Consider the following 26,233-nt stretch of genomic DNA (forward strand, 5'->3'; position numbering starts at 1 on the left):
AAACTGTCAGCAGTAGTGGAGTTACAGTATCTCACCAGACAGACAGTCATTGATGACATAGGTGGCCATTGTGAGGGACAGACGCAGTCGGGCGATGTGCTGTAGATGTTGAATAGACACTGTTGTTGGAAAAGAAGTGACTTGAGCCAAAAACAAGCACAGGAATTCTGTTTCTTCTCTGAAAAATGGCTTCAACTCTTCAGCCTTCTTGCCCTCCATAGGCATTTTCTCCCACATGGAATCCTGCAGAGCATCAGTTAACCATTACTTCAACTGACCTGTATCAGAAGTGAACAGAAAACCCAAACCAAAGCTTGTGGTACAGTTACCATCCACACTCCTCCATAACCCTTCTTGTCCCATTCAAACACTGTAGGGTATCCTGTAACGCTCTTAAATAATGAGCATAAGTAAAACAACTACTGTAGATCTATGCTACCCTGACATTGCACATAAAGCTGCACTTAATCCAACACAGAAGACCCCTGCTCCTTTGCTGACACCACTGGTCTAAGTTGTGTCCCAGAGAGTTCCCCAACATCTGGTTCCCTATTAATTTTATTACCAGACAAATGGTTGACCATTGTGACACCTAATTGCCCTGCAATCTTAAAATACCACATAGTAAATAAAGGGAATGTGTAATGTCTTGTTGGAAAAATAATTTGGTTTTGGGATCTCATACTTAATAAAGACTCTCACAGCAACGCAGTTTTTATGCTGCATCATGAACAGCAAACTGTTCCCCAAGTAATTTTTTTTGAATGTTTTCAGAGAAATCTTCTTTCCATCTTTTATCGGTCCATTTCTACATTATTAAACATGAGAAAAACAATACTTTTATATCTTTGTTTAAAAGATGTTTTACCTCCAAGCAGTTGATGTACAAGGCATAAAGCTCTGCTTTGTTGTGCTCATCCACAAATCTGCTTTCTTCAATAGATGACAAATGCTGCTGCAAATATCCCTTTACTTCATCAAAGCTGAAAAACAGTTGGGTTCATCATAAACTTGGCACAATATAAAATAGCTTTGCAAGGTGAAGCAGAGGAGCGCAGACATTTTCACACAACAAAATTCCTCAATGTGAATAATGCTGTAATGCGGTCAAACTTCTCTGTTGACAGCATGTCGAATTTTAACATTACAGTGACACATTTAGTTTATCTACCTGAACTTCAGCAGCAGCTTGAGGATCACAGATCGCACGACTGGGTTGTTATCTGGGGACTCGTCAAAAGGTGACAGATCTTTGGTGTAAATCTGTTTATCTTCTGGTTTGAAAGATGATTTAGAGTAAATATTAGTAACAAAAAAAAGACTTATAATAATCTTAAGTTATTAAAAGTGTTGAATATGCACATTGTACAAGTATATTGCACATAAACAGAAAGAGTTGCACAACATATCAAGTCAAAACAAGAGGGAATAAAAGTTTTTAAAAAAGAAGATAAATTATTATGTCTAAGAACTAGGGATGTTGTGATCCCAGTTCCAGTCTATTGGGTATCTGCTGATACTGAGTCCAATCCTATAATTATATTTACTTAAATGTTGATTAAATATGCATCTTACACATCGAAATAACGACTGTAACCTTTTAAATCTGACTCACCTTAAATTCTTAAGCTTAAATTATTGATATGATACAGATGAAAGTTTAAGTAGGCGAATGTGACTCAGCTAGAGAGAAGGCCACTCTGTTTGAGTTGTTGGAACTACAGAAACACTTGCAGTTTTACAGTGGTGGTACAGAGTGATGCTTTTTTTTTTTACCTCATAAACAATTTTCAGCTGAGTACAGACATTGGCTTACAGAGAGCGCACAAATCCAACTCTTTGATTTCGGCATGCCATCAAGTTACTCACAGAATTAACGTTCAGCTGCTAGCTGAATGTTTTGTACACTGCTCTTCGCTAATAAGAGAGGAGAGATAACAGGTTCATTACCGTCGGAGATTGGAATTTGTTCGGCCATATTTTATCTGATAACGACCCATAAAATATGCATCGATTGGCCCCGAAACCAATTCTTTGGGATCAGCCCGGGACATCCGTACTAAAAACCAACTTTCATATATAAAAACCTGTATAAAAGGTACCTAGTAATAGGAATGTTTGTAAAAAAAAAAAATTGTCAAAGCTGAAAAAAATCCAGGTTCATTAGAAAATAAGGTGTAGAAAACAATGAGGGAACAATATTTCCTGGACAAGAAGCAATACAGTAAGTGGTACCTGTCTCAACCTTCACGTAGGACAACAGAAGGGTGATGACACCTGGGGCTGGTGGCGTATTGTCCTTGAAGCACACAGTAGAGAGCATATCAACAAAGAAACCATTGCAACGCCGCCTGAATTCTGCATTTTTCTTGAAAGAAGCCCTGCAAAAAGAAAAAAAATACAACATAAAAATTAAAGCAGTGACTTTTTATTAGTGTAACGTGGCTAAGATTAGCCAACTGATTCCACAGAAATTACACTCTGTCAGGGGACGTTCTTGTTTCAGTTTGTATCTCACTATATTTCCTCTAAGCAATTACACACCCACTTTTTGGTAAGCGAGTGTATTATACATTACAACCATACACATATATAGAGTGTACAAGCCGCTTGCTTGCTTATCTAGAAAAGATTAGGTTGCTACACATCTTTCAAAAGGAAGTGTCCGATTGGGTATTAAAACACACACTCAGCGGGATATAGGTGTGTGCACAATAGAAAATGGCTGAGTGAGACCTGTCACAGGACTCAGTGTCTTAGTGCACGAATATTTCGTAAATGACAGGTGGATCATTAAACTGAGCTGCTAAGCACAGTACGGTGCAAAAAAGGCTCCTGTGCAATTAATAACAACAGTGGTGCAGTGATTAACATGTTCCTGATAGCAAGCAACTGTAGTGCTTACAGTATGTCCTTGAACATGAACAGTTAAACCCTACGAGCTCCGCAGCTTCTTTATTGTAACTGATCCTTAGCAGAAAAAGTTTCACATTTGGGTTTTTACAGGTGTTAAATGGTGAATGAAATATTTAAAAATCTCACCTGATTTCTTCAGAGACATGTGGCTGAAAGTCATTTGGTAACTGTTGCCTGCACTTGGGACAAGAGGTCCATCCTGAATCCAGGCTGGCCCTGATGCATGTGGAACAGCAGATGTGATGGCATGGCAGCCCCACAGGGTCCTGAGGCTCTCTCAAGCACACCATACACTGAAGTCCAAACCTTTATGAAAATGTGACCAACATCAATCAAATTCACTTGCGGATAATTAAAGAACATTCTTCAGTATTTAATTTAAAATAATTCATCTGTCAAATTGACAAGCTCTTACCTGAAAAGCTGATCACTAGCCCCCTGCTTACAGGACGTCAGTACTTTAATCACAGCTTGAAAAGCTTTCAGTGATTTAATATCTGAGTTGCCCTCCAGAACCTTAGAAATAGGCAAAAAACATTGGACATAAATATAACAAAAGCAATACATGAAGTCCAGCCAAAGGAAATAAACGAAAAATCATGTAAAATAGAAAACAGTAATGTGGCAAAATGTGACAGAAAACCAGATTAAAAAGAGAACCATCACATTTAATGTAGGCCACATGGCTTATGCATGTTTTTTGTAGAATGTATTGGTCATTAAAAATCTACTCACCCTTAAGGCTTAAGGCTCGAATGTGATTCAGGACCAGTATTCTGAGCTGAATATCTTCATTATGAAAACTCAGCAGCATGTGTTCCACAAACAGTGAGAGGATGTAGGTGCGCTTCCAGACATTACTATAAAGTATTACAAACAATAATCACGATTAGTTTCTTGTAGAAAAATATGCCGATTCACCGTACTCCTAGGCAGTATTTTACATCTGTGCAGAAAATTAGTTAGCAGAGATGGTAAGCACTAGATGATGGTTTAAACAATCACCTCACTGATTAAATTTGTGTAGCCTTTGCAATGTGAAATAGCGTCACATGACAATACTAATGATGTGTTTCATAAAAATGCAATAACTTCTTCTGACGTTAGCAGAAGCACTCTTTATTTGAGGTGTGACAGGCCGCCTCTGGTATAAAGCACTTCAGGAAACCTTGCTGTTGCTTGAGTTAAAACGGCAAATTTTCATTTTATTCACTGAGAAATGCCTGCCAGGCAAGTTGTAGCACAAATCATCAAGCTGACAAAAAGACTGAAGCATTACTATCATCTCATCTCAAAACTAACTCTCTGCTTTACTTTCTGACTTGCTGCCTGTTGTAATTATTAACAGTAACGGTTGTGAATGAGATTTTTGTGCACTGCAGTCGTTTGGTGTTAAAAGGGCTCAATTCTCAATAGTCTGACTCTTGGCATTTTATCACAATGTGAAATATGGACAAATAACCAGTCTATCAAAGGGCTAATACATAGAAACACCAAACCATTCACTCCTATGGGCAACTGTGACCAGACTGTGGGATGGAACCAGAGCAACCACACAGGAATATGCAAAATCCACACAGAAATTCAGCCATCTTGAAACCTTACTATCCAATATCTAAGTTAGTCATTTACCCTGTGGAAGATTTTACTGATTTTGGGTATGAGTATTTTACTTTTAATCCCAGTACTGTGCATCAGCAATTTACCTGAAATCACGGAGTCTTTCTTTACATCGCTGTCCATATTGTTTGATGTTTTGTTGGGAGCAAATCAACTCCAAAGAGGCCTGAAGCCTCTTAACCTGCTTCAACCAGCGCTGGCAGAGAGCATCAGTATCTAAATCAGGAGACTCCAGGTATTCAACACAAGCCTTGGCTGCATGGACATCCAAAACCTACAGGACAGCAAAATAGTTTGGAAGTGATTCAGTATTTTTGCAAAATTTTAAACACTTTGTGAAAAGATTATCGCAGGAAAAAACTTAAATCTTAGCATGATTGACTTTGTTTAGGGGTATGGTCACTTGTAGTATAATGGATGAATGAGCCTTTGAATAACACAATGACTAATTAAACATCCTTTTTATCTCATACGAAAACAGATCAAGTTTGTAGGATGGGCATAAATGTGTTTAATTATTGCAGTCTTTGAAGTTTCCTCAGAAAATGTTGCTGGAATTTAGAAATTAGTTTACCATCTCGGGACAATGTCTAATGTGCTGGTTTCCTCGCAAAGGAGAAACAATTTCAGGCTGAAGAGAAATCATCCGAGAGAGGTTCTGAAGACGACTTTGGTAGAAATGGTATGCGATGTGGATGTGAGGAAGAGAAAGCTCATCTTCATCTCTTATTTGTCTTTTTATTTCATCAACACAGCTGGCCAAGGCCTGACACAAGAGCTGAAGAGTAAATGCACAAGTAGATTAATAATAAATTATGCGTTTTAAACTATAGCGACATTAATGAGTAACCAGTTAAAGTTAATAGTTTGAAGCATTTAAAAGATTTTTAGTAAACAAATTTTTCATGTAACCCAAGCATTAGTATGAGTTTAGTTCAATTTCCTGCCACTGTTAGCCATGTGTAGCATCAAAATACAATTGTAATGAGTGGAGTAATGCATTACTCTCTTTTTATAATTGAAACACTAGTGTACACCTAACTCACTGAGTGAGCAGAGTATAATGCAAGATGCTCCTGTTCCTGTAACGAGTTTGTGTACATTATCATTAAATATTCTGTGGATTATACTTGTCACACTGGTAACATGGTTTATATTTAAGTTTATGTCTACTGTATAGGCACAAGGGACCAGAAAAGTCAAAGAGTGAAAATAATTCCATCCAGCTTATAATGTTGAGCTTTTGCATATACTTTGCCAAAAAGGCATTGATTCAACAGTATGCTAAATTTTGAGGCCAATTTGATTGTTGTACTTGACTGCACTGGACTGGCTGTAAGAGAGAAGCAGATAAATGTTTTGAGGATATGAGAGTAGTAGTATTGCAGTAAATGGATGCAGTAACAAAGGATTTTTATTACCCTCACCTGCAATTCTTCATCTGATCCTACTTTCATTGTCATTGAAACAAAATCCCGTAGGTACTTTTCAAAAAACTCTTTCCTCATTTTTCCAGTCACATTTTTAACCATGTAACTGCCAAGTGGAGTGTTCAAGAACAGCTTTCGAAAATCACCAGGTGAATAAACTGTAAAGGAAAGTTTAGAGTCAGTCTAAAAAGAGATATTTCAGTTACAAAGCTAATACTTCAAATGTACATCACAATTCTGTCCATTTAGATATGTTACTTATAGAGTATGATAGTTACTTTCATGTCTGGATGTTTGCATCATGAGCCCATCCAGGAAGTCCTTGATCCACCAGCTGAAGGGCACGAGGCAACGCATCGTGTTGCCACCTGTGGCATGGCTTTGTACCAATAATACCCTCGAGATGTAAGAGAGTCAGGATGCACATGTTACAAATGTGATTTTTCAAGACAGTGGAATCACATCATTTACTTTGTAACCCAAACAGCCTCTAGCTGGCGCTGTAATTCACTTGAGTTTACTTGAATTTTTCTTGAGTCAGAAAACAAACCATTCAGAACCAGCAGCTGACAATTTGAGCTAAATACATACCATGATCATACTACCAAAAGATACTCACTTGCTTTCAACCCTCACATAAGGCACATGGAGCATATCTTTGCTCCCAAATATCTCAAGCCATAAGTCCCTGATGTCATCCCCACCATTCAGCAGAAGGTCCAAATTGCAATCACGGTCAATGACTGAGACCAAGTTGGCCAGAAGTGGAGTGACAACTGCTTGGATTTTCCTCCACAGTGTGTGTCTGTGAAAAATATTCACGGAGCTTTCTTAAAATCTAACTGACATTTGCACGTGTATAAAAATTACAGTTGAGAGAGGTATAGCATGTCAGTTGTAACCAAACCTCTGTACTGGCAGTGATTAACAACTAAACAGCTTGTTAAGCTGGAATTTGAAGTAGTGCATTTTTAATTTTACACCAAAGCAAAACATGTCTATACAAGTGATGAATAAATCACAGATAAAGATTTTATGCCAGTATAGCGAGGAGAAATGCCATGTAGACTGGTAAGGTTAGTGATATAAAGGAAAGACCTACAGGAACGTTCCTCCCTCTTGAAGAGCGCTGACATTAGATGCCTCAGTTAGTACCCAGTTTTTTGGACTGGGGATGCCGGATTCATAGTCCTCCAACAAAAAGTGAAGACGCTTCCTCACAATGTTTGCGAAGACACCTTAAAAACAAAATTCATTTAAAATAACTCATTCAGTAAGATGCAACTTTACGGCATACAGAATACATGTTACATAATGATGGCCTGATTTCAAAAGATGACCCAAATGACTGATTTTCTAACCTTGTGTCTGACTTTCATCCAGAAGTGTGAGCAGGCTCTCAATTCTCTTAGTGCTGAGTTCTGCACTGTCTTCTGCATCTCTGAGCATGTTCACTGCACTCTGCACACAGCTCCGCACCAGTTCTTTAGTATCAAACAATTCTCCCAAAACCTGAGAAAAAAAGATATTAGGTAAAGTCAATTAACAATAGCAACATCTGAATTAGGAAAAATGTCCAAGAAGTGAATCCTCCTCAGAGACCATGAGTAATCACTAGAGGTCAGATAGTCTAATTGTAACAGTTGAATGAATGAATACATGGTTTGTTAATGAGTTAAAGTTCTGAACCTATGAGGTGCTTTTCATTTACAAACTATATTTTTAAATATCTTGGAGTATGAGCTAAGTTCTAGCTCTGTTAAACTACTTGTTATGACAGGTAAGTCTTGTATCACCATTTAAAAATAATGCACTTGTAGATAACAAAAATAAAAGAAAAAATATGGTGGCAAATGTTAAGTGGTGCTTGACCATACATCAGAAAATAGTAAATTATGTTTTGATTATGTGGCCTAATAATCACAAACCCGCTCATTCTTCCAGGTTTATGAATATGGATTGGAAAACTACACTTACAGTGGAGTCATCATTTTGTGGCACACTGACGTGCTCTTCTGTCTCCATGGCTTGAAAAGACAGAGAATTATAGGATAATTCATCCATTTATTTAAAATATGACATTCTTAACCAAAAGGTGTTTGATGAATTACCTTCAGGTGGATCTTTAAAAAGGTCACTTATACGTAGATTTTTCAAGAAATTAACATCAGAAACAAACTCTTTTGATCTTCTGAGATCATCAATGTGAACTGATTTCCAAGGACCTGAAAAAAAAAGTCAGACTAATGAAGTCACAATATAATAGTTTTAACTTTTGTTTACATTTTTTGGTCTTGTGTGTGTGTGTGTCTGTGTGTGTGGAAAACAGCAGGACTAACCGCCTTGAAACCCAACATAGGAGGTCCCACCCTCAATGCGAGGAAGTTTGGTGACAAAGTACAAAAATGTCTTTGTAATGTCAGTAGTGGTCCACTTGTTTATTTCATTTATGGATGAATACCTGAGAAATCCAAACATTAAGCATATGTAAAAGCAAAAAGTGAACAAATGTGAGCTTCTGCAATGATGTTAAAGAAAGATATAAAAGAAAGTTATTATGTGATCATCCTAAAACTCACTTAGCTGAAGAAAGAATGTTCCTTCTGTACGAGTCTTCATCATAGTCTGTTTGGATAATGAGCACTTTGTCTGCATGTATTGAGCTCAGAAATTCCCTAATACCAAGATATAGGAATGATTTACATTTGAATAGACACATAGACCGTATAAGTGTACAATATAATGTGAAATATTATCAGTTTTATAATTGTCCTAAAAAGAATCCTGAGAAACAGAAGCACAGGGTTGTGGGTAAAGGCCATTGTTTAGATTGAAATGAGTACCTCAGCAAATATGATACGCTTTTTATACTATATTTACATACCTGATTTCCTTGAGAAAAGAGAACTCTGTTTCAAACTGCTGCAGTGATAGCAGCTTGATATCAAGCTTTGTCACATTCTGCAGTTGTTGAGTGTCTGTTGCAGTCAGTAGCCTGGAAAAGGTTGTGACCTTCAAAAAAGAAAAAGAACTAACTAACAGAAAAAGCCACCCACATAAATTGTTACATTGTCATGTGCTGTCAGTCTGTGATTTATAATATATACCACAAGTTAGGCTTCGGCTGTGATTTGCATATAACTGCAGCATGATATTGTTTATACAGTAATCACTTCTTCTATAAACTTTTTCTGTATGTTATTTTTTTTTGTCATTTACTAATGCATACTGAAATTTCAACAGGCTTTTACCATTATGAAGTAAGAATTTCTATTTACTGTAAAACCTGAAATAACTTTAATTTCCTACTTCCATATTTAAAGATGGAGGAAATGGACAATGTGAAGCTAATTCAACAAATCTTTAAGTGTAAGTAGCCATTGCTTTATTAGCAGAGCAAGAGCTAATTTAATAAAAATATTAAGGTTGTTCCCCATACAACAAAAATCATGTCTTGGGCCAATGGTCAGTAGTTTGCCCCCTCTGCAGCCAACAAAGCACACTTGCCGCAAACTCCTCCTAGTTGAAGGTAATGACTGAAGCCATATTAAAGCTGTTTCACTTACTAGGACATGATCCCATATAGCACTATTGAAAATAACAAATTTAGTTCATGGGTATGTGGGTGCCACTAACCTATGAACTAAGGAAAACCATGAAAAATTCCTCTTTGGGAAATACTCTATCACTGCCAGTTTACTATTATTTAGCTTACTAACATGGCAAGATTTTCCTGGACATTTTTAATCAGTAAAATTAGAACTATACTAGAATAAAAAACAAGTGAATATTGATATTAATAATAATGTTAAAGGTCTTGACAAAAGCCCCCCTGTTCCTGAAAAAACTTTTATTTCTACTCCCTTTGTTTTGGATTTCTCTCTTTGACTACTGACTGTCAGCATAAACTGACGAGTATTAAGAGAGCCCTTATTTCTGATGGGCCTGCCATAACATATGCCAGATGACTGCTGGTATGTTTTTTTTTTTTTTTTTTACCAGTTTTTTGAGGTAGAGTTTTCCTGCAATATTTGATAGCATAATCAAAAAAAAAGAAAATTACCTCAGTGAAGAAGAAGCTGGACAGTTCCAACTGCTGTGTGTGATAGACAATGTAGTCTCCCAATGATCTGTGCATCTCCGCTTTAACATATTCTTTTGTAAGATGTTCTCTTTCCTCATCAGGCAATCTTGATTTGTCCAAACGAACAACTGAGTCTGGAGTAGCACAGTTAAGCAGAATGTTTTTGGCTTTGTCCAGTGTTGTCTGAGTATCTGTTTTAAAACTTTGATTCTCTGTTACTTGCAAGACCACAGAGGAGCATGTGTCTGAGTGGTAACCAATGAAGACATCACTTGGAACATACTGCTTTTTCATGGAGAGTTGACTATTTAAGGAGACAAAACCATCAACCCAGTCTTGTAGTTTTCTAGCAATGTACTTCTGCTCATCTTTGAGAACAGTACTGATGTCCAAGTAGTGCTTCTCCAACCTGTTAATCAGCGGGATTGGAAACTGTTCGTAGACCACCTCTTTCTCTTCAATAACAATGAGCCTGAAGTTTTTGTGAACTCTGCATTTCACACGATGTGTTCCTAATCCTAGATCAACATACTTTTGACCTCCTAGAGTCACATAGTATTGGTTGAGAGCATCATACAGACTTTCGTATAGATTCTGAAGATTCAGTAGCACCACTGTCTGTCCAGTCTCCATGCAAACCTTGACGCGATTGATGTTCCTACAAATCTGTGTGTACTCCTGATCTTTTGGGAAACCAGACCCAAAGATGATCTCTGGATGGATTTGGTGAGAGAAGAATATCTGTTGGAGAATCTGAAGAGCTGCGTAGTTTTTTGTGAGGATTAAAAGGTAACGATTTTCCTCCACTTGGCAAGCTGAGATGCTTTCCTCGACCATACCAATGGCGGTGATGTTGGCATTTTCACAGTCATCCCTGAGTTCTTTGCTAAATATGGCCATCACATCCACATCATCTTTTCCACTGAAGTTTCTCAGGACTGCTCCAGTGATTTTATCTGCAGTAGGACACTCATTAGACATTCTGGTAATTGAAAATACCATCTTTATCAGACTGTAGAAATCCCGCAGACCAAAAAAGCCTCTGCCTTCTCTGCATATTGTCATATATGCTTCTGCAAAGGGTTTAAAGAGGTGTCTGATATTTTCAAGGGCCTTTTCTTCAGATGAGCATATCCCTGTAGCACTTTTAATCAGTTCTTGCTGGTTTGGATCTCCACGGGACACAAATATTCCGCGATTCATCTTGGCAGGGTCTAGCGCCCAGTTGGAAATTCCAATGAACCCAACCCGTTTATGAGGCTGGGGCTCATCATCAACGCAGCCCTCTTCCAGTAATGGGTGCAGTGTTTTCAGTGGCATTTTAGGGGAATCCTCAGCCAATCCAATCTCATCAAGAACAACAACCGAGATGTATTCATCCAAGTTTTTGCTTTCTTGAAAGCGGGCACATTGTTTGAATGTGCTGATGATTCCTTCAGGAGTTGAATGAGGGCTGCACTGGAAAGACACCAGATGTATCTGCTTCAGCCTCTTGTAGAGTTCAGAATGTGAGGCAGGGCCCTGCATTGCATCTGCAACTAGGGTTTTGGACAGTGATTTGGAGCTCCCTGGTTTCCCAACAATAAACAAGGGAATTCTTAGCTCAACACAGATCACCATCATGAAGAAATTCTCTTTCAAAGCCTCATTTCTTGCTATAGTCTTACCCATGGGTACACCATTGAGTAGGAGGTCCTGCATGAGTTGGATTTCCTGCAGTATTCTCTTTGTGTTGTATTCACGAGGAAGCAACTGGCTGATAGTTTTTCGATATGGCTTTTTGTCCTCCAAGCAGGATTGATAGCACACCCCAGTGGCCATCAAGAGTGACCAGATTACTCTGTCGCTAGCAGGTGAAAATGGTGACTTGTTTGCATCTTTTTCCCCCTGAAATTGCTGTTTAAGGAATGCTCTTAGTTCCACAACAAACATGGGGTGATTTTTGTGGAACCACACAAACACTTGCATGCAACGTTCAACATCCCTCAAACTGACAAAGCTGCATTAATCTTTCCTCTCCCTCATTAACTTCTGTGATGACGACATCACCTGGGTTATAGTTGGAATATAATGCTTCTCAATAAAGTTGGCCTTTGCCTGTCTTTGCACTGTTTGTTTGATATACATTTGCTCTGTTGAGTCACTGAGCTGCCCAAAGTCCCAAACAAGAGGAATCATGCTGGGGGGTAACACATGAACACGATACACAAGCTGGCGGCGAGGGATGGCACCAAGCCTGTCTTCAGTTTCCTCAACCCTGACCCGGTAGCCCAATCCTGATGCCTCTAGCCTCTCAATCATCTCATCTGTATGCTTCCTGTAAGGGTTGCAGGCAGCAATAATCTGCAGTCCTGTTTGAGAACCCAGTTGTTGTCCCTGCACTGAGTTATCACAAATGATCTCTTTGATGCTGCTGATGGCTTCTGTGGTGTTTGCCTCATCAAAGAAAAGAACTGAGTCAAAATCGAGATTCTTTTTATTAGTCCTTGCAAGAGTTTCTGCTTCCTTCACTTTATCGTGTATCATTTCTGATGTGGTTCCTCCATGAACCTTGACGATTTTCATGTTTTCTGCTGGTGCTCCACATCTTCTCAATTCACACATAAATTTTATGAGTCTCGTTTTACCACATCCTGTCTCACCCATTATGATGACAGGGATACCGCACTTAAATCTCATATGAATTGCCATCATTTTGAGGATATTATCAGTGGTAAGTTCATATGTTTCATCAGGATCTTTTGGCCACTTGATGCCAAGCACACTACACAGATGCTCAATCTTGTCAGCTCGAGGAAGCTGATCAAAGTCCCTATTAAAAGGGACTCCCTGAAGTTTTAAGCCAGCGTAAAGCTTTTGAGTCATGATGTTTTTCTTTATCACTTCTCCTGTCAAAGGATTTATGGCATCAACCCCATTCTGGTCTATGAGCTTCAGGTGAAATCCAATGAAAGTCATGGACATGTGGTCATCATTAAAAAAGATGTATGGATGTGGCTCAGACTCCCACCTTCTTCTAATGAGGAATGGAGCCAATTCCCTCTCTTTAAGCCCACTGATGTCAATTTGTTGCCCCCCTGGGCTCTGGTCAGTGATGCATAGTGATGGGGTTGCAAAGTCTTTGGACATTAAGATCATAGACTCAACCACAAAGTTTCTGAACCCATGAAGAGTGTCTCCAACAAACTCAAATTTGCAGAAGACTGAATTCTCACAGTCTTGCAGCTGAAGATTTAGGAACCAGACAAAATTACGTAGCTCTGCCCATGATGGATCTATTATGCCACAGTAGATTAAGAGTATCTGAAGACATTTTGCATGACTCCCTTCAATGCCCTGGTAAGTGAAGTTGTCAAGATTGTCATTGTTGTAAAAACGTGTGAGGTACTGGTATGGTCTCTGGTAAGCTTCACTCCTGAAACATTCATCATCCATGAGGGGATCATCACTCTCCATGTCAGCATTTTCCTCTCTCTTCATTTCCAAAGTCATAACCTCCTTTGGTGGACGACAAAAAACCTTAGGAAAAACGTCCAAGAACCCAAAGTCTTCCTTTCGTCCCTAAAAATATAGAAATATTTATAATTATTTGAGTTTAGAAACAATCAATCAAGCCTATGCTCTATTAATTTCACTTAAAAGTTATACCTTTTTCTACCAGCTACTAATTGTACCTACTGCAATTACATGTAGTATAATATTTAGTCAATCAACATTGTCATGTATGCAACTGAAACAAAATGCTAGGATTCTGAAAGGATGTTTTGTGTTGTGGTATCTACATTGTGTAGCACATAGGTCAACTTCAATTGTTTGAGAATCTATCTTATCACAACATTTCAATATCAATAATAAAGGAAACCAATAGTGTTCTGTGGTATGATTTCATATGATGAACAATGCACACAGTAAATCTCAACTTACAGATCTGGGGGCATATCTGGGCTGATAATTTATTGATTCCAGTAACTCGACGATGTACAAGTGTTGGTGGCTACAGCGCCACATCCGTCCATCTGAATCCATCAGGTACCGCAAAAAGAAAAGCTTGAAGAGGAATTCATTCAAGCCTTTTTGCACCTGGATAACATAATTTGCATTATTAGTAATGAGAACCACTTTGTTCAAAAAATCTAATAAGTTTCATTATTATGGTTATATAAACATTGCTTACCGAGGATGTGACATCAAAGTGAAACACTTTTAGATCTTTTTGTTTCGGTGTGTCATACAAAGACTTGAGAACCTTGTGGTCATCAACCTCATGATCAGTTAGACGGATGCACTTCTTGAATGCAGTTCCTGGTTCAACAGTTCCTTCCATCTTTTCATACAATCTTTGGACATACAGTGACTTACCTAAAATTGTGAATAACCATATTAAATTTGGCTGACAAAATCATGGCATCAATATTAATGGTGGAATATGCTACAGCTGTATCTCTAGGAAGCAAGAATTTTGTTACCACAATTCACAGAACAAGATCACTTTAATTTTGCATCTTGTTTTCTATAATAAATACTGTATAACTGATTTCATTCAAAGAATCCTAAAAACATTTAAGGTTATTTTCAACATTAATCGTCTTTTCTGCTGAGCATTATTGTTTGGAATACTTAAATACTCCAAAGCTGCTGAAACACAAATTCACAAATTGTGCTGCATATCTCAATTATATTGTAAACAAATGCATATTCCAAAACTGAGAATGCTTGTACTTTTCTAAAGGCAAGCATCATTCAGTACAAGAATTGCTTGAAGATTTACAGTAAAACTTGCTCATATAACATCCATTTTAAAGGACCGCACCGATACTTTAGAAAAATTATCTCCATCTCCAACAGAAAACTTTGCCAAATGCACAAATTAAGACTTGTGGAATAAAAGGTAGCCTTGTTCAATTATAGGCGGTCATGGAAATGCATATGAATGCAAAGATTTGGATGTTACATGTAGTTAAATAAGCAGGTGGTCTCTCTCAAATTCAGATTCTTAATATGTACTGTATAATGCATAACCATAGAAAATACTATTATTTCTTTAGTCGGTTTTATTGATGATGTATCTGTATAACCCTTACATAAATCTGGCACAGAGTGTAAAGTAGTGTTAGAGAAGAAAAAACTACTGCTCACCTACTCCTGCACATCGGGAAGCAACAATGCCAACAGAATGGCCACCTTTGAACGCAGCATTCTTGTAATCTGACATGACAGTGTAATACCTTGACAAGTATTTCTGGATATTTTCCAACGGCTCTTCTGGCACAAAGTCACTTTTGAATTGACTGAATGCAGTAGGAATATAGGTGTGCTCCCTGTCAGAGCTGCAAAAGATCACTAGCCTGTAATCATGTTTAAAAAGGGAACGGAGTTTCTGAAAACATTTCTCCATTGCACAGCTAATGTCATAGGTTAGTTGATCAGCCCAAAGCATTGTGTAAATCTTCTGGCCAGTGTCACCTGGTGTGAGACATCTCCTCAGGAAAAGCTCTACTTGCTCATGCGATGTTGCAGGGGTACACAAGAGAACCTCATCATAACTCGGCAGTGGTTCATCGTCACTGGTCATGTACAAGCAGATACTTGAAGTCAGCACCTCATTGTGTGGGCAGATTACGAGATTAGGTTGTTTTGAGCAGAAGCCATTTGGGAGCCTTCTTCTGATTGAATTGGACATTGTCAAACACCTGAATATGAACAAAATAAAGTGAGATGAAGGCAATGTTAAAAAAAAAAAAAAAAAGCACACATTCATTGTTAAAATCTATGTTATCACAAAATAACAAAAATATAAATTCAATATACAACACCTCAGCGAATTGCTCAACTTCACTTTGATTTTGCTCTCCTCTTCCAGACATGAGCATAAGCTTGTTTTGCAACTCTTTCAAGTCCTCATAGGTGCATGTCATGTTTTCCTCCTGTCCGTCCTGAATTTGCAGCATCAGGGAAGTCTCTAAAGCAAGCTATAGGGGGAAAGGTCAGTATGATATGGACCACGTTAGTGTTTATTTGAAGTTCGCAGACCTAAAAACTATCATCACTTGCAAAAAATAAGAAAAGACAGTTTAATTTAGTTAAATTATATGTACATTACTAATGTTATGAGAAATTCTAAGGTCTTTGTAAAAAAGTGTCTTATAAGGTAATTATCTGAGCAGTAAGTGTTCCTCACATATAAAAATGTTTCTTTCACACAAATAAAATTACAAAAAAATGATACTGCTGAAAGATAATAACCATTAAAAAATACATTTTGTACTAACAGAGCAACAAAATGCAGCTGCTAGTCATTACCATGTGAAAGTGTACAAAATGAAAAACTTTTTATTTTATTTTAAATGCTCTTTATTTTGTTAAGTGGGTATCAAGCCCAGTTTGGTTGTCTTTTGCATTTTGATTAGACTATCAGGTTTGTTTGTTTTTTTTAAAGGTAGTTGTGTAATTCTTTAAAATTTAAACATTAATTTTGTGTAGTCCACTTAGTGTACCCTTTTCTGGTTTTGGGCCTTGATGGTGTATATCCCTCTCTCATTGATGGATGTAGCCAGGGACAGAGATGAAAATTCAACAGATCCATGGCTTTCTTTAACATTCTTTAACCATTCCAGATGTCGTGCTGTATCCCGCTGAAATCAGACACACACAAAAAATCTGCATGTATTCTGGCTGTAAGTAAATAGTCAAGTTTTTGTTGTTATACTACTGGTTACTAATGGTTTGTAAAATAAATTAGCAGTAGCTATTTATCTGATTTATGGAACTGAATAGGATTCCATACCTGCCAAGAAAGACTTGGCAAGCATAGAAAATTAAGTAGGGAGCTAGCCTCGGGATCAGGACACATTTTTCCACAAAATATTTGTGCCAATTATCAAAAGTGAAGGTGCAATAATTAGTGAAAAAAACATTTTTTTAATAACAAGGGTGTATTTTCATTTCATTTGGTCATCATCCCTATTAGTTAAGACCAAATTTTGAAAATTGCTGAAATTTGAGGAAGACGAGACAGTGCTACAAACTACTTAACAATGGAGTCCATTAAAGCAAGAGCCACATGTAATCTCACTGATCCTAGTGGTCCCTAATTTAACCATATCATTTACTTAATAATTCCATTAAGATTTTGGAGAGCTATTCCCTGTTTTAACTTTGACCTACCATACAACCACAGATTTGTATGTGTATAGAGTTATAAATTACATCGCAGGTGAATTAAATTTAATTTTCAATTTCAAATAATTTGGTATACACAATAACACATCTTAACTATTTTGATTGGATGTGATTTGATTGTAGTAGCAATGTCACTTGCGGTATGGTGGTCACAAGAAGGGTGGAATCTCACCAGCTTCCATGGTATATTTCTGTCATTTTCAAATGCCATCCACAATTTTGACACGGCCACCATGAAGTCCTCAAAGTCAGAGTCCTCCTTCAGACCATACAGTATGGACGAGTAACCAAGGATAGCATCATGAAAACAGGCCACTCGATCCACATCCAAGTCATTTTCTCCAGCAGAGATGGATGCCAGATCGACGAAAACTTTCAGCTCACTGATATCTGCAAATACCCATTTATGTAAGCTGATATGAATTTTTGTGGTTTTATTATTGGTAACAAACAATGGCATCTACTGTACCTTCAAGTGCTTCTTTGACCCAGAGCACAAAGTTCAGTCTTAGACTGAGTTCCTGAAGACATTCCCTGCGATTATCCGTAATGCCCTTCAGAATATTTTTGGCATTTATGATGGTATCATCTATGAAATCCAGGGTGTTTTTCTTGAAGTCAGCTTGATTCTGAAAAATATACATTTACAGTATGAAATCACTGACTGAATGATTCATGATTCCAGTTTAGATGGCTGTATAAAAGCCTGTTTGACATAACAGTTAATGGCTACAGAAAGTTCATTTTCTTCAGAACTCGTATTGACAACTGAGGGTGTCATAATTAATTATTTTAGTTTCCAATTTACATTCCAATTTATTTTTCAGTGTTTCAGCATTCCAACAGGGTGCAAGACCAAGCTATTCTTCAACAGTAAATGTGGAACACCAAATTACTTACTGAGAGCAGCATACCCTCATATGCCCATACTCATGTGCATCTAGACAATACATTTTCCATAGTTACACACAACTACACATTCTTCTATATTCACCAAAAATATCCCTCTCAGATTCTCCCTTATGAATGAAACCATGTCCCTAGGTCTGCTGTTAATGTCTTACAGGTACAAACTGGTGTTTCTTTAGAAGACCTTTATTAAATTTAAATTGTGGGAAAATGTACCATTTGTAGTAATTTCTCCAGTACTCTGAAGTCTCCTTCTGGACATATTGTGTTCCTGATATCCATGATGATTTTGGCAGATTCCATTGCAAGATGAAATTCATGGTAGTGTTGAATCTGTGAAATCCTTCTTCGGATCCAGTTTCTGTTATCATGTGAATCTATTCTGCACATGATATCTAAATCTTTCTGCAAGTCTTCATACTTCGCTTTATAGACCTCAACCATGCTGTCTATTTCCTCCAGTAACACTTTCCCACTCTTCAGACCATCATAAAGAACTTTGTACTTGCTGTAGCAGCTCCGGAAAATTTGATGGTAGACATGGTCAAGAGTGTAGATTTCTTCATTTCCATCGGAATATTCAGTGTCATCTGTATCAGGTTGGTCCCTTGACAGCTCTTCTACTCGGGTTCTCCAGCAAATTCTGAAGATTGAGCTGTCTTTAATAGCATGCAAATCTGAGGCCATTTGACGGGTGACATCACAAAGGTTATAATACGTGACCTTCCCAGTTGTAGAAGAGGTCCGTCCATCAAGAGTGTGAACTTTCATTAATTCATTCAGATTCATCATCTCAATGTTCTGATGAAGTTTTTTGTCCAACCCCTCAAAGTCAACTGTGAATTTAAAAGATATTATTAAGAATGTATGTAGATAAACAGGTCCTTCTACTGTCCTCTCAGTCCTAAGCTACAATATCAGAATACAACATCTTAAAAGTACCCCTTTACAGATGCCTTTCAATATAAAGGAGAAGCAACTTGATTTGCCTGTGTAAGCTACGGATGTCGCTAAATCCTTTAATTCTTGCTGCGTCAATGAAAGACATCACAAAAATTACTGAAGAAATACAACACAAAATATAAAATGCAAACACCTCACAACACACTTCAGTTCAAAGTAGCACCAATAGAACAAGTTTTGGCATCAGCATACAACTGCCCTTGGTCTTGATTAGCACCTTCCCTAAAAAAATTGCTTGTATGATTTATGCCAAGCCAGATTTGAATTATTCCCATTCACACTTCAGATTTGTATCATCTGAATCAGGGGCCAGTGACGGTTCAGTGTGTGTGAACAAATACATTTAATTCTGCAAGAAATAACATGATGAACAGGATTTTATGCTCAGTGTGCCAGCGTTGCCCACCTTTGACATGTTGGGGAAGCTCTTGGCAGATTTGTACAAGACTCTTGACCAGCTCCTTCTCACTGTGCACAGCTTCTGCTTCCCCTTTTCTTAATCTCAGTAATCTTCTCATGTTACTGTCATCTTTACACCGACCATCATCACAGAGACCATCTAGAGGAACATAAACACTTAGATGAACTCAAATACAAAAGCAGAATTACAACTGTGAAGCTAGACAAAGAATAACATCCACAGGAATTTAAAGTGGCCCCCCTCCAAAGTTTCACAAGATAAAGATTTGAGATGATTAATGTGGTAGAAAAGAGGAGTGAACAAAGTTTAAATTTGCTACACAAATTTGCATTAATTTTTAAACTTTGCTCTACTCTTTGCTTTTTGTAAAATATTGAATAACGTTACCTCTTTGGGCCTCGAACAGTTATTTGACTGTCTCATGATGCCTTGATATTTTGTCAACAGGCTTTTTCAAAAATGTTTCTAATTGCATGGCCTCAGATCTTCTACAAATTGTCAACACATCTCTTCTCTTGTGTGTTCCCACAGGCCCTGAAAACTACTGTCATCAAGCCACTCTTAAAAAAAATAAAATCTAGACACATTACTAATTAACAATTACAGGCCCTTATCAAATCTCCCATTTTTAAGTAAAATCATTGAAAAAGCTGTTTTACAACAGCTGAACAACTTCTTGGCCCTAAACAACTGTTTTGATGTCTTCCCGTCAGGATTTCGACCACACCATATTATTGAGACTTTTCTTCTTAAGGTCCTCGGTGACATCCACTTAAACACAGACAGTTGCAGAATTTTAGTCTTGGTACTACTGGATCTCAGTGCTGCATTCAACACAGTCAACCACAACATATTACTAGGCCGACTGGAAAACTGGGTGGGACTTTCTGGCACAGTATTAAACTGGTTTGAATCCAACTTAAAGGACAGGTACTACTTTGTGTCTATAGGTAATCAGACATCTGACCAGACAAAAATTACATGCAGAGTTCCCCAAGGCTCTATTCTGAGGCCTCTTCTGTTCAACATTACATGCTCCCACTAGCTCAGATTATGTAAAAACAAACTAAATATGTTACCATAATTATGAGATGACACTACATATCACCCGGGGACTATAATCCCATACAAACTCTGAGTAAGTGCATTGAACAAATCAACAATTGGATGTGCTAGAATTGTCTTCAATTAAACAAAGATAAAGCTGAACTAACTGTTTTTGTGGACAAGGAAGAACGATTAAAAGTCAGTGCGCAGCTTCAATCAGGAATGTCAAAAACCACAAACCAAGCCAGAAATCTTGGTGTAGTCATGGACTGAGACCTGAATTTTAATAACCAAATCTAGACAGTAACAAAGTCAGCCTAATATAACCTTAAGAACATATCAAGGATTAAAGGATTTATGTCTCAGCAGGATTTGGAAAAGATTGTACATGTGGTTATCTTCAGTTAAGCTGACTACTGTAACTGTGTGTTTACAGGTCTTTCTAAAAAATTGATCATAAAACTGTACCTCTAGTTCTCAATAAGACAAAGAAAGTGGATCATATCAATCCAGTTTTTAATGCTTCACATATCTGGAAAAAAACTCCCAGAGCACTGCAGGTCTATAGCAACTCTCAGTTCTTTTAAATCAATGCTGAGGACTTTTATATTTGCCACTGACTTTTATTAAATAAAATAATTACTAATTTCTTACACTGCACTGTAATTTTTACTCTCTATTTAACTCTTAAATGTATATCTTAATGCTTTTTGTATTGTCATATGTTGCTTTTACATTTTGATGCCGTCCATGTTTTTTGTTTTATGTAAAAGAACTTGAATTATGTTGTGGTTGAAATGTGCTGAATGTGCTAACTGGTTGGTAACCACTGCTTTAAAGGACTAGTTCACTTAATCACCAAAAACACAACCCACACTCTTATGGGTATCTAGCCATATAGATAGTTTTATTTACCCAGTTCCGAATATAACCACCACTGACCCTTCTTCTGCCTAGTGAATTTATTGGTGGTTAATGTGAATTTTGTTTGTTATGATGAAAGCACTAAGAATTCAACAGCAATGCCTTTTTAGAAATTTTAAAATAATTTTTATCCTTTTTGAAAATTAGTAGACCCGACTGAAATCTGGTCAAACTGCTGGCAGTGAGGTATGTGGAATATACAGAGTGGCTGGTTTCTGAACTTTGCAGTTGAGATTTAAATTTTTTTTTTTAATTTATTTTTATTTTTTAATGCTTCGAGCACCACAAAATTTAATTTGTCCATGGTATTTTAACTGCAGCCAAGGTCTCAATGGTGGTGGTCTTAAAATCTGACTAAATAAAAACAAAACTATCTGAATTACTAGATACCACTCAGAGTAACTGTAAAATTAGCTTAGCTGTAAATGTATTTCTAAGTGCTATACTAAGGCAACTGGACTTGCTTGAGGTTCTTGCAAACATCTTCAAGAACCTCAAGAAAATCCAATTGGCTTTTCTGTAGCAGATAAAATACTATGACCTGGATGACTGAGAACCTTCAAAGACATTTTGTAAATGTAATTTATCATGAAATTTCAGTACAAATTCAGCTCAAAAGGGTGTATACACACAAAATCTGGAGTAAGAAGAAGTAGACAAAGATAGAAAAGAAAAAGAAGAGTCAAAGGAAGGGGAAACTGAGCGGAAAGAGCAGTAGAAATAGATGTTTGTATTCACCTATCTTCAACAAGTCCATAAATTGTTGTTCTTTGTTGAGGATTTGGTTTAAAGTTTTAATTTGGATTTCTCCGCTGAGGAACTTCTCTGACACAGATCTGAATGCTGAACTTGCCAAAGTTATCCTCATTTGCGCTTCCTCTGACAATTTGTTGACAAGTCCTCCTCTTGCGCCTGAAAATTAAGTGTGAAAACATAAACTACAAAACATTTTATTATGTGTTATGTACTCTATGAATAAAAATTTAATAAAAACAGTTTCATAAAAAAAAACAAAAAAAAAACCCAAAACATTTTATCATGAGACAACAGTTAATTAGATAGACTTGAGGGGAGCCCAAAACAACCCACTGCCAGTCAGCCTTCACTTTCTTATTTTGGTCATTTCTTTCACACACTCACACACACACACTCACACACACACACGTTACCTTTAAGTCTTTACCTGTCATTTGGAAGACATTTTTGGCCGTGGGCCAGTTTACAAGGTACTCAAATATCAAGTCCTCCCCTTGAATGTGATCTCCTTTTGCATTTGTGGGCCATGTCTTCAGCAGAACAACAGACATCAGTTTCCCAAACTTCGTGATATCATGTTTCTCCAACAGAGCAGAAACAGCTCTACCAGATGTGTCCTAAACAGAAAAAAATTATGCATAACAGATAAGCACTCCTAGCACAACAATTAGGACACACTGGTAACTTTCGCCCAATTCATTGCTTGTCCTTTCATGTTTTCTTAAAAAGAATGAGAAAAAAAAGGCACATTCGGTATTTGTCATACTACTGCATTGGAGGAGAGCTCAATATCTAGAAAAGAGGGATGTACTAACTTAATTAATTCCTTATTTGCAAGAAGAAGAAGGGAGACCTTCATTACAGGTATTCATAATTAAGCACTGTTATAGCAATCTTAAGTTGTTAAAGAATTTTTAAATGGTTAACACCATTCTTCACTGTTTCACAGGGGGAATTATCCTTGTTTATAAATAAACACAAAAAAGACTTCCTTAAGCGCCTACATTTACATTATAATATCATAAAGCATTTATTAACTGCTTATTCACTACTTATTACAATCATACCTGACATATAGCCTCGACCGCCTCCACTGCATATGTCTCCATTGTGCTGCATAACAATGGACTTGTCTTGCTCAGTTCTTCCATCTTGTTAGCGTATATTCCAATTTGATCCATTGGATGTTCCTATCACACAAGCACATATCCTAGGTTTGTTTAACAAGTGCACATGGAAAGGATCTAAACACAACCACAAATCCAGTCTTACCTGTTTTAGTTTTGCTCCAAAATCCTCCATGAAGGTGGTTCTCCAGTATGAAGTGTGCTCCTCATGACTGAAGGATCGCGAGAGTAACTTTTCCCATACCTAGAAGGGGAGACATGGAGTTTAACTTGTCAGCTACGTCACAATTTAAGTAGCGCATACCACATCAAATGGCAAGCACACTGGAAAAAAGAACAATTTTATTGTAAAACCACAACAGAGTATAACATTTATATTTGTGGCATTCATTTCTGCTTACCTCAATTTCATGGGGTACAGAAAACTGCGCCTGATTCCATTCATTAAGCAGCTTGTTTTTGAAGGTATTTCTCCGCCATTCCCTCACTGTTTCTAATGTCTCCCCGATTGACTCTTCGTGAATTCTCACTCTTGACTGGAATAGTTGTTATAAGTTACTTTGATTAACTCATTGTTTTTAATTTCCTTTTCATAATAAAAAAACTATTCTTTTAATGAAAATAAAATTTTACATAGTCCATTTCTAATCTAAATTGTACTGCTTGTATTTAAGCATTAAGGCTTAGCTAGTCTGTTTTATCAGGTTTGCTGTGTACCTTGTTTTTAATGATTAATATCAGAAATAAGTAGTGGCCTCTCGGGACATAGCACATACAAGATTGAAAGCACAAACATTAGGGAAAATGTGCGCCATATTCATAAATTCAACATATACCAAAAAACATACAAATAGGGAAAAACATGCTCCAAGACCTGCTACACCGGAGGTGCTGCAGGACGGTATTGTGCAGTGATGGGCTTGACTTGGATACGTAGAAATTAGATTTTTTTTAACATATGTTTATTTTTATTGAAATGTATATATATATATATCTGCTATATATTATAGGGGTTCTTATATGTACAGCTCTAAGTCCACAGAGGTACTGCTGTTGTTAAACTGTCCAATATAACGTGTTTATTATATATTCAGCTTCATCTTCAGACAAACTGTCAGCAACAAATATATTTCAACTTTGAGACCAAATTCCTGATGGACAAGCAAAAGTATCTTCAATGTTGCTGCTTATCCAAATTGAGTCCATCACACCCCCTACCAGAGGACTTCTTGTACAGCAATTCGTGTTGCATGTGTTGTCACGATTTGTACGTGTATTTGCTTCATTTCTGGATTTGTGAGCGCATTTTCCTTAATGTTTTTGCTTTCACTCTTTCCTAAGGGGCTACCATAAATAAGACTTACAAAAAAATATAACAATTAAATCATCCACAATATTTAGTATTCCAAATTAGTTAATTTATCTATTTCCTCTATACAAGACAAAATAAAAAAATAATGCTGCTGTAAACTGTTCAAAACATTTCAAGCTGGACTGTGGCTTGGCATGGAGACATAAAAGTGTGACCTGTTCAACAGACTGAGAGGTCCGTCTCACCTGGGAATCAGTGTGGTCATATGCCTTGGCAATCAGACAGACCAGATCAAGGAAGTGAAGGGGAACATCACAGCAGGCTGGATCTTTCACTTGAGAGCAGACAGAACCGAGAAGCCTTACTGCAGTTTTCAGGCAGCACTCTCCATACTGGTCACTGAAACTATGAGAAGAAAATATCTGGCTTATTGTTGTGTATACATAAAGATTGCTATCAATACATACACTGAAATTAAGAGATTACTGCAGATACTGTTTTAAACTGACAGATTTTTATATACCTCCTCCTCCAACAGCTTTCTATATTGACGAGATGAGAAGCCAATTCTTTCAAAGCCTGTAATCCAAAGAACAGAGGAAATGTAATTTGTAGACAGTAAATTCTGTCATGAGGCTATTTGAGCATGTGGTAGCTTTTATTTAAGGATACATACTTTGTAGTTTAAGTGAGTCATTCCAAATTTGAACCTGAACTGCATGTGATGAAGAATGTCTAGGAGCTCCACTTGCACACTGGATATGAAGCTCATTAGATCATCCACACTCAGCAGGGACATCCAAGAGTGCACAAGTTGACGATCAATGTCCAACAGGTGTGCAGAGTCTTTCATGATCCTGTTCATCTGTCTTCCTTTGCTCCCCTTCAAGCCTGTCCAGTTGTCAAACGGAGGATTCAAGACAGGTGGAGCTGGTTCAAATGGCTTGCTTTCTCCTCTCAGTAGGTGAATCAGAGGAATGACCAAGATCCACTTCTCAATATGGTGTAGTCTAGCATTGTTGCATAGCATCTGAACAGCATCTGCAACTCTGTAACAGTGGAGATGTCAGTTTTTGTTATATTTACAGTGGAAGTGCTTTATACTGAAAATAAAGCTATTCAATATTTGGAAATCTGACTATGTTGCTTTTTAAAAAATGATATCATACCATACTTACTTAGCTTTTGTTTCTACTCTGTCCACTGTTGTTGGGAGATATATATATATATATATGTGTGTGCATTCAGATCTGCATTTTAGAATACTACCAGATGCAACATTAAGTACATTCCTTTTTGGCCTGTTTTCAGCATCAAGGCAATTGTTATTTCAGTGTAAAAGGTTAAATTGTTTTCTAAAATTTCTTCATCTAAACTGAAGTAATGTAGAAAAATAGAAGCAAGAGAACAATACAAGAGCAATTAAAAACACACTTACATCTCCTCTCTCTTCCTACTCTTTTAATTTAATGACACTGTTACTACCACCACCTGGTATGGAGTTTTACAGATGAGACTTTGTTAGTAGTTTTGTTTAAGCCCCTT

At 37.2% G+C, this 26,233-nt stretch overlaps 1 protein-coding gene across 1 annotated transcript in view; it reads right to left on the minus strand.

The window, feature by feature from the left end:
- Window positions 1-25,582, minus strand: part of LOC120790482 (E3 ubiquitin-protein ligase rnf213-alpha-like) — a 41,317-nt gene extending 15,735 nt beyond the window's left edge. Inside the window, 38 exon segments of the mRNA XM_040128035.1 lie at window positions 36-243; window positions 869-983; window positions 1,172-1,274; window positions 2,236-2,381; window positions 3,043-3,222; window positions 3,332-3,434; window positions 3,658-3,776; window positions 4,623-4,810; window positions 5,111-5,314; window positions 5,964-6,124; window positions 6,245-6,363; window positions 6,586-6,771; window positions 7,069-7,204; window positions 7,328-7,478; window positions 7,944-7,993; window positions 8,078-8,191; window positions 8,306-8,427; window positions 8,546-8,641; window positions 8,851-8,978; window positions 10,030-13,611; window positions 13,975-14,130; window positions 14,225-14,409; window positions 15,187-15,727; window positions 15,729-15,740; window positions 15,864-16,019; window positions 16,545-16,682; window positions 17,402-17,619; window positions 17,699-17,858; window positions 18,355-18,974; window positions 19,508-19,660; window positions 22,232-22,405; window positions 22,677-22,866; window positions 23,317-23,439; window positions 23,522-23,620; window positions 23,778-23,912; window positions 24,934-25,093; window positions 25,212-25,267; window positions 25,365-25,582. Coding sequence (XP_039983969.1) covers window positions 36-243; window positions 869-983; window positions 1,172-1,274; window positions 2,236-2,381; window positions 3,043-3,222; window positions 3,332-3,434; window positions 3,658-3,776; window positions 4,623-4,810; window positions 5,111-5,314; window positions 5,964-6,124; window positions 6,245-6,363; window positions 6,586-6,771; window positions 7,069-7,204; window positions 7,328-7,478; window positions 7,944-7,993; window positions 8,078-8,191; window positions 8,306-8,427; window positions 8,546-8,641; window positions 8,851-8,978; window positions 10,030-13,611; window positions 13,975-14,130; window positions 14,225-14,409; window positions 15,187-15,727; window positions 15,729-15,740; window positions 15,864-16,019; window positions 16,545-16,682; window positions 17,402-17,619; window positions 17,699-17,858; window positions 18,355-18,974; window positions 19,508-19,660; window positions 22,232-22,405; window positions 22,677-22,866; window positions 23,317-23,439; window positions 23,522-23,620; window positions 23,778-23,912; window positions 24,934-25,093; window positions 25,212-25,267; window positions 25,365-25,553 — 9,676 coding nt within the window. The 5' untranslated portion in view covers window positions 25,554-25,582.
- Between the last annotated feature and the right edge of the window lie 651 nt (window positions 25,583-26,233).

The sequence above is a fragment of the Xiphias gladius genome, chromosome 6, assembly GCF_016859285.1.
Source record: "Xiphias gladius isolate SHS-SW01 ecotype Sanya breed wild chromosome 6, ASM1685928v1, whole genome shotgun sequence".
Classification (NCBI taxonomy): Eukaryota; Metazoa; Chordata; class Actinopteri; order Istiophoriformes; family Xiphiidae; genus Xiphias; species Xiphias gladius.